Raw genomic sequence first — 17,208 nt, forward strand, 5'->3', positions numbered from 1 at the left:
GAAGGGTAAGGCACAAAGCGGTGGAGTGCGATGTGTATGGCTGGGAGCGGCTCGCTCTCTTACTAGATGAATGAATAACTTCGTAGTGACAGGCTGGGCCAGCGCCGGCCAGGTGCCAAAGACAACGATGTTGTAAGCACACGCAAATGGGCGCAGAGATGCAACCGGCAACGTATACATTACATTCACATTAATTTGAGCGCAACCACGCTGAACGTAAACTACGCACGTTGGTCACAGTAGCTACTACAGTGTAATGACCGGCATTTAGACAGATAAAGGAGACAAAGTTAAACCAAAATCACAGGCAAATCGCACTGACGTCACCCAACTACACACACTCCAATACCGTCTGAGTTTACTAGCCACTGTTCGTGGACCTGGCGAAGTGTTGAAATGAAGAGCTGAAGGGGGTGCTGAGGGAGTGAGAGAAGTAGAGAAGAGAGGAGTCGGAATAATAAAGTTCAAGGAATAGTGGCTTCTAATGGACACCCTCAAAGTGGCGTTCGCAGGCCTTCTAGTAGCACCTATTACTGTGCATTGAGCTCTCACTCAGCGACCAAGTTCAAAATAGCACAAATATGCAATGCCCCCATTCAGCTACACGTTCGTTCTTATTGCCAAACAAAATCTCTTTTTGACAACATTTTTAAAGTGGTGGTGCTAAACAAAGATCCAGGAGTATTATTAAGACTGCTTGCGTGCTATGAGTGAGAAAAATATATCTGGTGAGGCCACTGCTTTTCGACGGAGGCGAAAAGAAAGCCGCCCATGCGCCGCGCAATACCAGGGCACGGTAATGTACCCCGGATGGTCGTAATTTTCGGAGCTCTCCACTACGGCGTCACTCATAGCGTGAGTCGCTTTAGGGCGTTAAACCGAGATTCATTGACCACACAACACACATATAAACCCCTCTTGTTCCCAAGCCCTACAAGCTTACGTTGTGTGTCGTAGTTTTCAGCATGTTTGACTCGGAACTGAAGGGTCATGGGTTCGAACCCCGCCTAATACCTGACATTTATCTCTAAGTGACCTCTACTAGTGTACAAATTTATTTCATTTGAGACATTTGGCGGCCTTTAAGTCGCATTAAATCTTAGTATGATCGAATATTTAGTGGAATCCCCCAACATGAAGTAAACTTGTAACAAGAGAGTAATTACTCATTGTCATCAACCCAAGTTTCTGAGAAAGTTGCATAGCTTTCCTTTGTAGCTAGATGGCTACTCTTGGGTGGATGTAAATTAATAATTACTTCCTTATTATAAATCCTATTCCCATTTGATCTTGCGTTTATACACTCTCATTTCCACGTCTCACGCCCCGATTAAAGGGAGAAATGGGGCTTGTTTTAAATTCTCGTGTGAGGTCATGCACCTGGGATGTCATGAGGTTTCCAATTCCACTTTTCCTTGGACACCGACGATGGCTTTCTTGGTCGATGGGACACCTAAAGTCTTCGTATTTACAAGTAAATTGAAGAAAAGAACACTGCCACTCCGGATTTCCCATTTACTCACCTCTACTGCCGAGAAGTTACTACTTGTATGGCTTTGCAAAACAGGACACATCTTCGGAACGTCCTCTGCTGGTTTTTGTTCCAAAATTTTCATGGCGCAAATGACGATATTATTACTTGTTGGTGAGCTAGTTCGTTCTTTTCCACGCCAGGAGGACTCAGTGCACAAATACTAAGCACAAGAACAGCAAGGACGACACGGCGAGGAGCTAAATTAACAACTTTTATTTCGAAAACAAAACAGACCAGTATTTAGGAGATGTTCTATCAATCCACGTCACCACGGTATGCATAAACGGGAATTGTCAAGAACCAAAATAACTATGACGTGTTCCTCAGGTGCGGTGAAGCGAGAGCAGGAGCGCACGTATCCAAAGGAAAAGAATACAGATTCGGAACAAGGCGCAACATGATGCGATATCTCCATACTCCCGAAGCTAACTCTCGTAAACGTTTGTCTGTCTGTCTGAAAAAAAAAACTGTTTTCTAATGAGGGAATTCATTGAACTATGAATCCAACTCATTGAAGTTTCAAGAACCTTTTTTAACAGATCTCGAACTAAAATACTTTTTACAAGCTTTGAATGGCTCCAGTCAAACGGAAGAATTACCTTGTTGCCTCTTGGTTTGTAAGACCAAAAAATGTGCAAATGTCTTGTCGTGTTAACGGTTAGCCTCTACATTGTGCATCCAATTTTTCATGATAATTATCGTTATGTTTTCAGTTATTTCACTTCCCCTTCCTTGTGGTTTTTCATGTTTTTTCATGTTGCTGGTTTCTCCATTGTCCATCAGGTTGTTGTTGTTTTTTTATTCTTACTGTCATGTATTTAGGGAAGTTGTTTTCTCCTTTCCTACTCGTTTTAGGTTTGTTTTCTCTGCCTAATTTGACCTTCTTGCCGTCCAAATTGAGGCATTCCAAAATTAAATTATACCAGGGTTGATTTCGGCCATATGAAGATATCGCACCTTTATTTCCCTTGTTCTGGAGCTGTGTTTTCTTTTTTAAACACGTGCTTTCCTGACCTCACTTCTTAATACCTGAGGTATACGTCAAAGTTTTATTTGGCTCTTGATGATTCTCGTTTATGAATACCGTGGTCGCGCAGCCTGATAGAGTACCTCTGGTCGCCTCATTTTCTAAATAAAGGTTGTTAGTTGAGCGCTTCGTCATGTCGTCCTTGTTGTTCTTCGCTTCGTTTATATACGCTAAGCCCTGCAAAAATGACGACATGCTCCTACACAATGAATGCTACTTTAAGAGCAGCAAGTGTCAGAAAGTCATTCTAAACGTATTTTTTTATTATTTTTATTGTCAATTTGTTTGAATTCATGTAGGTTCGATTACTTCTGTTTCAATCGAAACATTTTCTCACCCATATGCAGAACAATAAGCTATTCAGATTTGGTTTGCGATTATTATTTGCTTACATACTAACAACAGCTTTCATGCAATGGGCTTTGGGGACGAATATTTGAGCACGTACTTTTATTTCGACAAATATAGAATCTTGAATTCGCCCGTAATCAGTGGGCCATATTTATTTTTTTTTTATTTATACAATACTGCAGACCAAAATGTTTGGCCCAAGCAGGTGAAAAGTAAATGATACATACAAATATCACATAAATATAATCACAATGGAGGTGTGTTTCACATGGCAAGAGCAATATTGACAGAAAAATTTATGATGAGCACAAAAAAAAAACGCACATAAGCACAAACAATAATACCAGGAAAGAAAAAAATCCAAAAGTCATTTTAAGTATTCCAACAATGCCTTATCAAAGTTTTCACTTTGTAGAACACTCTATGGTAAGTTGTTCCACTCTGAAATGGTTCGGGCAAAGTAAGAAAATTTGAATGTTTCTGTGCGAGCAAAATAATGGGAAAAGAAAAGTTAGGATGACGGCGAGCCTTACGAGTTTCCAGGAGCTTAAGATAGTCAGTGGGAGAAATTACAAATTTCCTATGAATGAGCGAGTGCATAAATGACAAGCGCGACACTTTTCGCCTAATGTGAAAAGAAGGAGTTCTATTTGCGGCCATTGGATCAGTGGGAGAATCAGTGTGGCGGTACTTATTATACATAAAGCGAACAGCTCGACGCTGCCCCTTTTCAATATAATCTGTATACGCTGCTGCATACTACTTAGCTGCCTTTTTTTTATAATTTTCTAACACGGAAATGTAATGTAATCAAGACGTTTGCCTGGGCTAATTTAACTTTCAGAAATTGTGAAATGAAGCAAATAAGAGTGACAAGCGATCTTCCGCAGTCGAAGCATGGGCTGAGATGTTGTGAAATGAAGTAAATAAGAGTGGGAAACACCGTATGTGGTCCAAACATTGGCTAATATGTGGTCAGGAAGGCCTCAAAGTAGCAGGTTTAAGTTTGTTCATGTTGTTACAGTGAAGAAACCTAAAGATCTTACTCAAAAAAGAACATTTATTAATGAATGACCACACATAACATATCGGGGATGATTGCATGGCCCTTGAACGCAAAAGTAAGTGGAAAGCGACAATAAATTTAGGCAAAAGTTTGTTTTAGCGGTTCAAATAGTTTAATTTTATTGATGAAACACGATTCTTGGTCAAATAAATGTAGGAAACTTTTTTATGCTCATCATATATTCTAAAGGAAATAAAATTAATGAAATGCCTCCTGGTGTTCACATTAGATAACGTAGGCCAGGTTAGGGCATATTTGGCGACATATGTTTCATCATAGTCATTGAATCTCTTATTGATCACCATATATACTCGGCTACAAGCGACAATTTTTTACGACATTCTTGTGCTTGCGCCTTTTATACGGAAATGGCGTTCCCCAGTTTCATAACTCTTATATGCGAGTAAACTTATTTTATTGCACAACGCACAGAGTCGTTATATATGGCGCGAGTTACAGATGTCTTCCTGATCGCTGTCTCTCGCGGCTACTCAAGCCCGCCTACCCGCCAAACTCTTAAATGACGCATATTCCGCTACATCCGATGCATTCTAAATTAGAGTAGATTCAAAACTTTTAACGCCCTTCAAGGTCAATTCATGCCACAAATTAGAAATTCACAAGACGACAAACTGTAGCGACGCCTCTCGTATTCATTCGGTCGCTGTCGTTTCATGTTCGACCATTGCCACCCACTCTGTAAGCAGCGCACAACGCATGCCAATACGTTAACACAAGTGAGGCTCGTGTCGTTACTTTAACGGACTATTTTAAGATGTGTAAAATTTAAGAAAGAGTGAGGGGCACTGCCACACGATCGATGCTTTCATTTTCCTTCCAGTGCGTCCAACCAGTGTCACGGCCAACATGTTGATTCGAAGCATGGGCCCTATCTCGGAACTCGACATGGTAAGTGCACTTACACGGGGCTTCTATTCCCTGAATAGTTTTGGTCATTCTGACATAAAGACCCCTACTTCCTTTTACCCCGATACCACAGCGCAGGGTGGTCTGACTATTACTTCTCATTTACAGGTTCCTTCAGCTCACACGTCATTTGTGCTGTTGTCATATTCTATGCAGAGCCTTCCACACAGATGAGCCAGTGGACATGTTTCGTGTGTGTGTAGCAGATGCAGTAAAGAAACGACGCCATCGCATGGGGTCTACGTACAGTTTTGGTCAAAACTCCTGAAGCCAAAAAATTTTCATCTCAGCCGCAAAATGGAGCCATTACGCAATGCCCAGTCGGAAAAAAACTACAGAAAATTTTCTGATGTTACGACAAAACTTCTGTGCGGTTTTAACGGGAACCCTGTTGTGACAACAGAGCATTCTGTAGTAGCATCAGAAATTTCTGTAGTTACAACAGAAAAGTGCGACAGAATTACAGACAACAGAAATATACTACAGAAAAACTACAGAACTGCAGAAAAGTACTACGGAATTACAGAACTACAGGATATTTTGTCGTATTTTTAACACAGTTTTGTAGTTGTTGTTTTTTTTTTTTTTTGACTGGTTGATAAAGGCCAAATGGTATTTGAAATGCTAGGAAGTAATTTCTTATCCCAAAAAGGAATTATCTTAGCATTTAACGGCTCTCTATTAATTGTTGGCACTGGGAAGGCTTCATTTTTCGGCTGAGGCGAAAATCCTCAGGCTTCAGGACTTTTGACCAGGGCTGTACATCCTCATTTACCCGCATTCCAGTACAAACATATGAGTGTCCCCCAAACTTTGACCGTTAAGGCGAGTAAAGCCTCCAAAGCAAGTCCTATGTTATACGAGACGTCATGTGTGTAAGGTTAGCCCACGTACGCCTCTAAAGCAAGATGATTGATGTACTTTAAACAACCGATCGAAAGAAAAGCCTACAGGGCTGGTTCTGGTCATGTTTAAGCTTATCTCTTCCCCCTATATTGAGTTTCGTCTGGGTTTTTCGCTTTCCCCTGCGTTGAGTTGTCTGCATCCAGCTATTTCGCGCGTGCATTTTCAAATTGTCAGAAGATCAGGCTATTTTCGGCGACGTATCTCATGGAGTGCACGCAGCAAGTGTTTACTTAAGCAAATAGTGCCTCTCTCTCTGTCTTTCTTTTGCATTTCATAAACATGTGTGTTTTTTTATTGTTCTGCCTAGGTCTAAGAGAAATCACTATAAATATCTGCTGCCAACAGTTGCCTTCAGAAGAACGCTATACCTGCTGGTTATGAGCACAAAAAGTTGCTAGAGAAATGTTTAAAAAAAAAAAAGAGATTATAATGCCACGCATAGCATCTTAAGTATATCTGAACTTAGCAGCAGCCTCCTGACGTTCAGGCCGATTTAAGGGAATCGTTAATGCTTGCTAATGATACCTCGCTACACCGTACATAAAATGTGTCGCACACAAATGGAAACTGGGTAAAACATGAATTTCAAAAAGGGGCAAATTGGGGAAAATCATGCCTATCGTAAAACTGGTCGTTCTTTGAAAATTCATAATTTATGGCAAGCAGTTTTCATATTGTAGTGTAAGTATCCCGCGTGGTTTGGCGGTAAAATGATGCTTGATTGCGCACAACCGTATGGAAAAAATTATCCTCACCTGCCTCTGCTATACACTGCCCAGAAACTTAGCCTGAGCTTGTATGTTGCTTTACTCCTACCGCCAACCCCAATATATTTGTGCTTTACTGGATACTCCGCAGCGTGGTAACGCTGCGGAGTAACCACCATAATCTGCACTGCCACTTTTAAATGCACCAATGCAATGTTGGATATTTAGCACACTCTCAACACATCTGCCTTTGTCAAGCAGTGTCCTGGCGACATTTTTGTGCAAAAATAGTTTTCTCGCTATGAAAGCTAGTCTATTTATTCTGCCAGTTTTAGCCAACTTTTCCGGTATTGCTTTGATGGTGGTATATACCCGCCATGTATCCATGCATGTACGCCCATCTCAAGATGAATCTGCAGTTTGCGAAAAGAGCGTGCCCCAGCATCACAGTGACGGCCATTTTGTGATGCATGAAGAAAGGCGAAAAGTTACAGGCATATGTTTTCGAGAACTCCACGTACGGTAGCTTTCACCGCTGAATATTCGTACCGTAGCACAAAAAGGGATCCGTGGCGTCTCGTGAATGCCTCCTCTAATGTTTTTTTTTTTTTTTTTACTTCTTTTCCACTCTGTGTCGCCTGTTTATAATCAAGTTTTAAGCGCTGTTGTATTCCACATGCGAAGAAAATAGCTTGAGTGAGTGTTTTCGTAAAGGAGGCCGTAGAAATGGCATTCTCAGCAACTATCTCATGTCAATATTTTCAACGTTCTCTAAAATTACCTAAGAGTAAACACATGTATCTTTCTAAATTTGTAAATGTAATTGATATTACAGCTATCCTTTGTAATGAACTTAAACCAGCCACATTAAGGAGGAAGGGACTCTTAATATTAAAGAGAGCCTCATTTCGAGCCTTTCGAATAAACGTTTTACCGTAGGCATTTTGCTCACTTTCGCAGAGCTTTTTACAGCACTTAACATCAAATATTTATTTAATAAACTAGAAATGTATGCTATCCTTGGAATAGTGCAGGAATTATTGCACATTTACCTTGTTGGAAACGCACAGTACACAAATGCAAACAAAATAAAGTCGAATATTGGCACAATAAAATTTCGCTTCCCTGAGAGATCCTTTCTCGCTCCATTACTGTTTAATTTATGTATAAATGTTATCATAAACATCAGGAATACGTCTGAGAATGCACTGCATGCTGACCGAACTAGCATCTTCTTTTCCTGTTCAGCTCTCCCTGCACTTGAACAGCGCGCCAATGACTGGTTAAATGAGATTCGACTTGGCTCTATGCCGATCAACTTCAAATAAATATTCACAAAGCAAACCTGCGTATTGCTTTCCTAAACATAAATCTGGAGGCTATGAAATCGCTCTGTGTATTAATGATATTAGTATCTTGTTGGTAAAGTCACATAACTTTCGATGAGTATGTTTTGTAATGAACATAATCTGATATTATTATTATTATTATTATTATTATTATTATTATTATTATTATTATTATTATTATTATTATTATTATTATTATTATTATTATTATTATTATTATTATTATTATTATTATTATTATTATTATTATTATTATTATTATTATTATTATTAATATACGATACCTACTGGTCTGCTCTTTCTTCCAGTTCAGGTTGCGAGCTAAATTTCTTTCAGTTTAATTCATTCACATCTCACGTCCGTAACTCCTTCTGAGATACGTACATGCACCAAGACGGTTCAAGCAGTCACACACTCCCTTCATAAAAGGGCATTAAAAGTGTTGACCCGACAATATGCAAGCGGTGAACTGTTTGAAATACTCCGCGTGCAACCATTTCAGAAATGCTGCAAGGAGAAGCTGGCAGTTTTACATTGCAAGAATGTTATACACGAATTCGTTTAATTTTCTCGATCATATTAAAATTCAGTAGGGTAGATGTTCAAGCTGGTTAGTTCATTATATCAAAGAAAAAAACATGGCTCAAAATAGACACGACCCCAGAAAGAAGACACAGGACAACGCAACTAGAAGCGACAAAACATGTAGCGATATGTGTGTTCCCTCTCTCTGTGTCCCTGTCTTTTTCGTCCTAAGTCATATTTTTCTTTGATAATATAGTTGATAGCCCGTGACATACTAACATATGTGCCTTGATTTCTTCGTCCCCCCTGAGCAAGCACAGATTATAGTTAAAATTCAATAAATGTAAGTTAGCGTAAGGACGTAGTGAATACCATGTGCACTCAACAAAGCCACGCTGTACCTCAATTTAAATATATATCCCGGTCACCCTTTTAGACCTTTAGAAATTCAGTACCAATCTACAACCACTGGCCATCAATTTTGCCTAATATTTTCTGAATAACTTTTCTAAATGCATTTGTGTATTCGATTTACTTTCTTTCACAATCAATGCCCAGGTGGTCGATATTTCCGGAGCCCTCCACTACCTCGTCCCTCATAGCCTAAGTCGCTTTTGGACGTTGAAACCCCATAAACTAAACCTTCACAATAAAATGAACTCCAGGAATATGCACTCACTGTGTTTTTATTTTTTACACATGTTGGTTAAAACTGCACTTCTTCTCAGCAATCGAAGTATAATCTGGCTCTTTCACTGTAAATAATCGTTTTATTGTTTCTGATGTGCAGGTTACTTGCGCTGAAATGTAAACGAAGTGTGGGTTCACTCCGGAGGTGTTAAAGCTGCGTTCTGCCGCACCTATTGTGAACGTATATTTTATCATGAAATCTACGTCCAAAAAAAAAAAAAAAAAAAAAAGAAGCCGAACTAGATACATCTATACCTTACCGACTGTGATACAAAGATGAAAACAATGGCTGCGGCCAAGCTTGGCTAAGCCCGGTTATGCAAGCGAAAGGGTTGTTATCCTTGGTTATACCTTCTTGATAAACCAGGTCAGGCATATAGCCAGGTCAGCAATATAGGTACCTAGAATACAGAGCGGAAACTCGATTAGGCATGATCAGACACAGTTGGCTGTAGTTTTATTCATCCATGGAATGTCTTCAAATGTCAAGGAAGAGCAGCCGAAGCACTGTTTCTAGCGTGCGACCATTCCATGGCGGCTTACTGACATCAAGGACGTCACAGCCACGTCTAGAGGACACGAAGGGATCGAGGGTATTTTCACCAGGAGACTGAGGACAATATGTCAGGCAATGTTGCATATTTGTGAAGATATGTACCGGTACGTTTGATTGATTGATTGATTGATTGATTGATTGATTGATTGATTGATTGATTGATTGATTGATTGATTGATTGATTGATTGATTGATTGATTGATTGATTGATTGATTGATTGATTGATTGATTGATTGATTGATTGATTGATTGATTGATTGATTGATTGATTGATTGATTGATTGATTGAAAGCTTTATTACCGCGGATGTAGGAGGTTTCTCTACTACTTCACTCAAGTACGCAGACCCCAATGGGAAGCTAGGACTCCGCAATTAAAAGCGCCCAAGAATACACTGATTCTTCACTGAGCCGCCAGGCGGATGACTTTTTGGGTCTCAAGGTTTTCCCTTTCTAGGAGGAACCCCCAAGCTTTCGTGTCCAGAATGGTAATCATTGTCCCAGGCAAAAAAGGGCATCGCCAGATTATGTGGTCAAGTGTATCTCTGCCCCCAGTGTTTAGTTTTCATGTTCTCTGTCTACTACTTTTAAATTATGCAGTCATAGTGGGTTGGGATAATTACCCGCCTGTGGTCTGCGAAGGCTTGGCTTCTTCATTGTTTAGCTGTTTATGCGGCGCGGAGAGTGTCTTTCTGTTGAGTTCATAGTATTCACATATTACCGGTACGAATAAAGTTCGTCAGGTGTGTGAAGAAATAGAAGCAGGTGGGCGAAGAAGGGCGCGCCGCTCGCTCCGCGCAGCGTACGTGCGGTGAAGCTCAGCGCTGATTTCTCGCGCCGCACCTGAGCTTAAATTCCCGGCTGCGATGACCTTGCTTCTACAAGGCCAGTAAATCTCTTTATTTAAATATGGAGAAGCAGATAAATACAGAAACTACTTTCCGTAGTGTTCCCTCCTTCGGGCTTGCCTTGCCAACGCAGCTCTTTCCTTGTTTCAAATTATGAACCAACGAACCAATTAGCCCGACACATTCTGCAGATACGAGGCGACTGCTATCACAATTTATAACCTGTACCCCAATGTTTCGTTCGATCAAATTATCACCGATTCATTTTAGCTTCTGGCTTACTTATCTAAAAGTTCTAATTTCTCCTACCTCATCAGGAGTTTCAGATCAGGTAGAAAGAAATGCATGTAACATACTATGCATTCTTCCTCCCAACAGGAGTACTCAATGGACTGCTACTTCCGGCAGCGATGGACCGACCAGCGGCTAAAGTTCAACGGCACCATCAACCCCATCAGCCTGCACATCAAGATGCTGGAGCGCATATGGAAGCCCGATACGTACTTCCACAACGGCAAGGGCTCCTACCTGCACACCATCACGCAGCCAAACAAGCTGCTGCGCATATTCAGGAACGGAGACGTGCTCTACTCCATGAGGTGCGGAGAAACATTCACGCGGGCGCGCTTGTCTGCGATGGAAGTGTGCTTTATTTCGCCCTCTCACTTAGTTGCCTGCACCCGTTCTCTCGCACCGAATGCGACATAAGCCATTTAATAATTACCGCTTTGGTGCGTGGCTTAGCCGGCGAGAGCGACTCGCCGCCAGTCAGCGTGGCATCAATTCTTGATGCTTGGTCACTTACACCGACGTGGTCCGGCATTGCATCCATGTGAAGATTCAGGGTCATTTAAGCATGCATGCGAAAAGCTGAGAGGAGGCCACCTTCGCAAGCTGTTTGTTTCTACAGAAGTGTTGTTATCGCCGGTGACCCTGAGTTGTTTCTTTTGATGCTACATAGTACCCAGAAATGTGGTGCAACAAACACGATCACATGAGAAGAAATAAAACACAGGCGCCGCTGTTGTGTTTCTTCTCATGTGATTGTGTTTGTTGCGCCACATTTCTGGGTATATCGAAGCACCAACTTGCCCCTCAAGCTGTTATTCTGTTGTTGCTACTCTGCTGTTTTCCACGCAACCTATGGCGCACCTATGTCCCTGCACAAGTTGAAAAATAAAACGTAACCCAGGACTAAGGTTCAATTGCGCGCCGTCTTGTGTAACCTAGAATGCGTGTTTAAACCATGCGAGATGCCGCTGGTGCAAATATGTTATTAAGCATCCGTAAACTTGCTATTTTTTAATTATTTGCGTGCGCACACATGCACGTTCGAAAAAAAAAAGAGCAGTACTTAAATTGCACAAGATTTACAGACTCTTTATATGATGTGCGTGGGAAAGTGCTATGTGTCCTTGACTTATGTTCGAAGGTTAGGGGAAGCGGGTGCCCATATTAACACTGTACTCGAAACACCGTAGCAAGCTATGGGCTAGGCAATTTTTCCTAAGAAAGGAAGGCTCCATCGAAGGATAGTCTGCGAAATATGAATGAAAATGGGTTACGTAATTCATGCACCAAAACAGCCCGAGGACTTGCCCTTTCTGTCGACTTCCAGCAGAAAAGCCAACGACTTGCAGACGCATTCGCACTTTTGACTTTATATGGGCATTTATTAATTGCAATGGCTCCACTGAGAAGAAATTATGTTATTGCTTTGGAAAGCATGTGCATAGGCAAAACATGTCTTGAAATATTGTGCTGATAATTGCCGAGCCTTTCACGTGACCGTGTGACGTCACGCCAGGCCGAGAGACGGGGCCCCAGCTAGCGCCATCGGATGGCGGCGGCGAGTCCATACACAGCCGAGAGAAGGCGCTCGCGCTTTTTGTGACGTCACGTTAGGGGGATAAATGGGCTGTGGCTACGGACAACTCATTGAAATTTGTGGTCCTTTTGTAATTTGGCGTCTTCTACTTACGCTGACCGAAACAAAAAATTCAGGAGTTTCTAATGACTTTATCTAGCCTTTTATTCACGTCCCCATCAGTAAAATATTTTCACTCCTGAATATTTCTCCTCCCTGGTTGTGGCCAATGTGCGTGTACTCCTGGACGAACATCAGGCACAGGATCAAAAGTATTCAGTTTGAGGATACCGGTCGTTTCGGCTTCGCTGCCCGACCACACTGCTCCTCAAATGTACTGCTCTGAAAATGCAAGTTAAAATGTCACCTCATTTCTGAGCCATAATTCAGCAGTCATCTCCCGTACAGTCGCCTGCTTAACACTAGCTTCACAGCGGAAATGAGCCAAGTGTATGGGCTTTTTATTGCGAAATCAATGCTGCTAGGACTTCGAGCCTTTGGCGTGTCGTGGCGCCTCCATACATGACCTTTCACGTGACCGTGTGACGTCACGCCAGGCCGAGAGACGGGGCCCCAGCTAGCGCCATCGGATGGCGGCGGCGAGTCCATACACAGCCGAGAGAAGGCGCTCGCGCTTTTTGTGACGTCACGTTAGGGGGATAAATGGGCTGTGGCTCGGCTCCTCGCATAAGTCGGGGCGCAGCCGCCAAACGAGGCGCAGCCGAGGGTATTGCTTTCGCAATCTTCCAGGCTTAACCAAGCTAAGCCTCCAGCCAACTTTTTTCAATTAGCCACAAGAATATTATTTTTCTTATTATTATTCATTCTTGCTCCACTCTCACTCATCCTCCTTCAGTGCTCTAAATAGCCACTATGGTATACACTAGCTTCATTGCTAAACTAGAAAATGTTTGCGAAGATTTTCAAGAATCTCTTGAATTCTTTTTTTATCCTTCCCTGCATCCTTCTCAATCACTTACCATCCTTCGGCTTTTATATGGAGCCCCTTAAAAAAATAATAAAAAAAAAACATTGCACAACTGGTGAATATTTCTTTAATACTATATTCAGAAGCGCATTTTCAAATAAATCAGAGAAAGAAAGGGCGCCATACCAGGGTATGTTTACCCTATAAGCAAACAGTTGTAGCAAGAAGCTTTACCATCGAAGTAGTGTGCTTTAGCGATTCCCCTCTGCATTGCACAAATGAAACACCGGAGTTTCTTTTCTTCTCGTGTCTGTCTTTCTCGCCGCCGCCATGCGCGGTTTTGTTTTACCCTGAAGAGGTAATAAGGTACATGGTTTTACTTTTAACATTCGTCAAGAAATGTGCAGGTGAAATTATGTCCGCTACGACGGCCTCGGAAAAAAATCGGTGCAATACCTGCTTTCATACGGTTGACGTTACAAAAGGTTCATGACACTCGACAGCAGCGACTCATATTTCGCCTTGCAACTTTTTGCCTCTTATGTCTGTCCCAAGACCAGGCCTTCTGACTTTGGGATGACATTTTTACGCCTGCTTGAAGGCGGAGCACAAAGGAAAACTATTTCCAGTGTCGAGAGAAGTCCGTGAAGCGAACTGTTTCTTTGTTCACTTTCTCTCTTCCAAGGGGCATTGATAGCAAAGAAAGGTAGCTCTTGACTCGGCATTCCAGTCACGCTTGCTGGGCGAATTTCGATGGATCAGTCGGTCGAGAAGATGAAAGCGTCTGGCCGTGATTTACTCTCTACGAGACGTCTAGAATGAAGCCACTTGCCGAATTTCACCCTTCTATTATTTTTTGTGCCTGCTTTTTTAACCTGCGTTCTTGCCCCGATAAAAAAAAAACTGATAATTTCATCCACGAAAGTTATCTTTCCGAACCACGCCAGCATTTAGGGACAGTAAGCATACTACATGAGAGCGCTTTTAACAAAGGTGACCTCAATTTTTTTATCAGAGAAGCACTTCTAAATCAGTCTAAGGTAAACATCCATCGAAAGCTGTATATTTATTTTATACTTGTCTATTTTTTCTCAATTTTCGACATTTCTAAATTTAATCTCATTGTCTCCCGTCAGCTACTCCAACAGAAGCAAGTGCTGCTTTTTATGCCTTTCATGGCATTAATAAAGGTATTGTGTACTTACCCTTTTAACTTTATTTTGTAATACCTGAGTGCATGGCCGCGAATGGTTTTAGCGATGTTTTGCGAAGTAGTTCAGTTCTACGCGAAGCGCCGTCCGGTCGAAAAGCCATCGTCGTAGTAGTCGACACCACATGTCAGAAATATTCGGCAGGGTTATGACGTCCAACCACGTTACCTCGTGCAGGAATTTCAAACACCAATATTCAAAATTATATAACAACTTGGGCAACGGTCCAGATGAAGCCAAAAATGGCGAGGAGGCTCCTCTAACTGAGGTAATTCGGAAATTAGAAGTAATCTAATTAAACTATTTCGTTGCCACTGGGGTTTGAACCAACGTCATCTGCATGTAGACGGGCACGCAACGCATAGGCAACGAAGAGTCGTTGGTACCAAGTCTGTTATAGGGGTACTTAGTAAAATCTTTGTTATTCGTGTGGCTTACTTACATGTGTTTGGGATGTCTACTCATGTTACAGTATTAATAACGGTGACCTCTCGGCGAGCTTCATCCACTGGATGATCGAATTCGGCCTGTCGTCTTCGTAACATCTGAGACGCACACAGTTCACGAGGCGTCTCGCCTGGATCATTCATGACGTCTGCTGCCGTTAAACTGTCGAGAGCTGTTGCGATCTGTTGGCCCAGGCTAAGAGGTAGCGGAGACTATCAAACAGAACTAGCGCCACGGCTGCAGCGTAGCTGCTGTTGAGTGACGTCATTAGGTGACTAGGCAGAGGCACACGAGCGGTAACCTCGGTTTCGGCGGCGGCTGAGATACTTTATAGCTACTACTTGGTTTCTCGTCGGTTCAAGTTCAAGCACGCGCACATGGTGAAAAAGCAACAAAAAGATGCAGCAATAACTTCCGCTTTTAAATATTTTAAAAAGAACTCGTGTAATGAAAAGGCGATGTTAAAGGCAGTTCGCGGTGTCTACTCTGAAAGCAAAGCTTAAGCGTCACCCTGTTTTTTATTAAATATTCATTGTTAAAGCATCAAATAGTATTTCGTCGGCTAAGGGACGCCAGTGACAGACTCTATCAAAACAGACCTCATGCCTGCGGCACAAACACGCGAGCTTTAACCTGAGACCGTCTATACATACAGTTCTACTTTCAGTTACTTTTATTTTATTTTATTTATTTTTATTTGAAAATACTGCAGCCCCTCAAGGGGCTATAGCAGGAGTGGGTACAAAAATGTGGAACAATTCCACGCATACAAAAGTACATACAAGCATTACAGATATAAACGCTAGAAAAACAACATACAATGCTACGACTCAATTGCCGACGCAAAATCAGAGATTGATAGTGCACGAATGTTGCCATCCAAAGAATTCCAACACTCCACAGGGCGCGGAAAAAAACTGTATTTGAAAACGTTAGTGCGGGCAAAAAAAGGTTGGATATTAAGATCGTGATGGCTCCTGGTTGCAGATTGTTTTGAAAACGAGATATGCTTACCCTCTGAAAGGCAATTAGCAGAATGAACTATGGAGTGAAGAAGTTTTAAGGACTCAGTTTTTCGGCGGGATGCAAGCGGGCTTATGTTTAGGGAAGACATCGCAGATGAGGGTGAAAAATGAAAGTCGTAGCGGCGAAAAATAAATCTTACAGCTTTACGTTGCACAGATTCTATTTGATCGATTTCACATTGCTTGTATGGATTCCAGACATTAGAAGCGTATTCAAGAATAGGGCGAATTAGAGTTTTGTACATGAGCAATTTTGCTTCTTTAGGAGCATCCCGTACTGTGCGTCGTAAGTAACCTACCTTTTTAAGAGCTTTAGCTGTGATGTAATCGGTGTGTTTTGACCATTGCATATTGTGAGAAAAAACGACGCCAAGATATTTATATTCATAAACCCTTTGCAGTGATGCATAGTCGTAAATAGAAGGTGATAGGCGGTTGGTGAAAGACGTGACAACTGTTTTGCTGAAATTGATGTTCATCTGCCACGTATTGCACCAGTCACGGAACATACCAAAAGACACATTCAGAAGGAGGTGATCATTAACAGAGTTGATAGTGTGGTACAGTACGCAATCATCGGCGTATAGACGGATCTTGGAGGTTATACTGTCAGGTAAATCATTAATATAGAGCAAAAATAGCAAAGGGCCAAGGACAGAGCCTTGGGGAGCACCTGAGGTAACATCGGCTAAAGAAGAATCGACGGAATTGAAGCGAACAGACTGGGAGCGGTGTAAGAGGAAATCGGCAATCCAATCAGCGAGTTGAGAGTTATTGAGAATTACTTTTAGTTTGCATAACAATTTAGAGTGAAGGACCGTGTCGAAAGCTTTTGAGAAATCGATGAATATAGCATCGATTTGGTTACCGGCGTCTATGCTGAGAAGAATGTCATGTGCAAATTCGGTTAACTGAGTCACTGTACTAAACCCCTTACGAAACCCGTGTTGAGCTCTGGACAGAAGATTATTTGCTTCAAGAAATTCCATAATGTGTTTATAAATAATGTGCTCTAGGATCTTACATGAATGTGCAGTTAAAGAGATCGGCCTATAGTTAGAAAGCAGTTGTTTGTTGCCGGATTTATAGAGAGGGAGTACATTGGCGAGTTTCCATGAGGAAGGGACAATGCCAGTGGAAAGAGATTTTTGAAATATAATTGAGAGATATCGAGATGACCATAGGGAATAACGTGCTAGGAAGGTGTTTGGGATACAGTCCGGTTCAGCGCATTTTTTTGTGTC

At 41.8% G+C, this 17,208-nt stretch overlaps 1 protein-coding gene across 1 annotated transcript in view; it reads left to right on the forward strand.

The window, feature by feature from the left end:
• LOC146191372 (gamma-aminobutyric acid receptor subunit alpha-2-like) overlaps positions 1-17,208 on the forward strand; it is a 46,001-nt gene that overhangs the window by 5,901 nt on the left and 22,892 nt on the right. Inside the window, exons 3-4 of the mRNA XM_084600311.1 lie at positions 4,820-4,887; positions 10,865-11,085. Of these exons, the coding sequence (XP_084456437.1) occupies positions 4,820-4,887; positions 10,865-11,085 (289 nt within the window). The remainder of the gene's footprint in view (positions 1-4,819; positions 4,888-10,864; positions 11,086-17,208) is intronic.

This window comes from Amblyomma maculatum, chromosome 4 (genome assembly GCF_055883805.1).
Source record: "Amblyomma maculatum isolate TAMU_Amacu chromosome 4, ASM5588380v1, whole genome shotgun sequence".
Lineage (NCBI taxonomy): Eukaryota > Metazoa > Arthropoda > Arachnida > Ixodida > Ixodidae > Amblyomma > Amblyomma maculatum.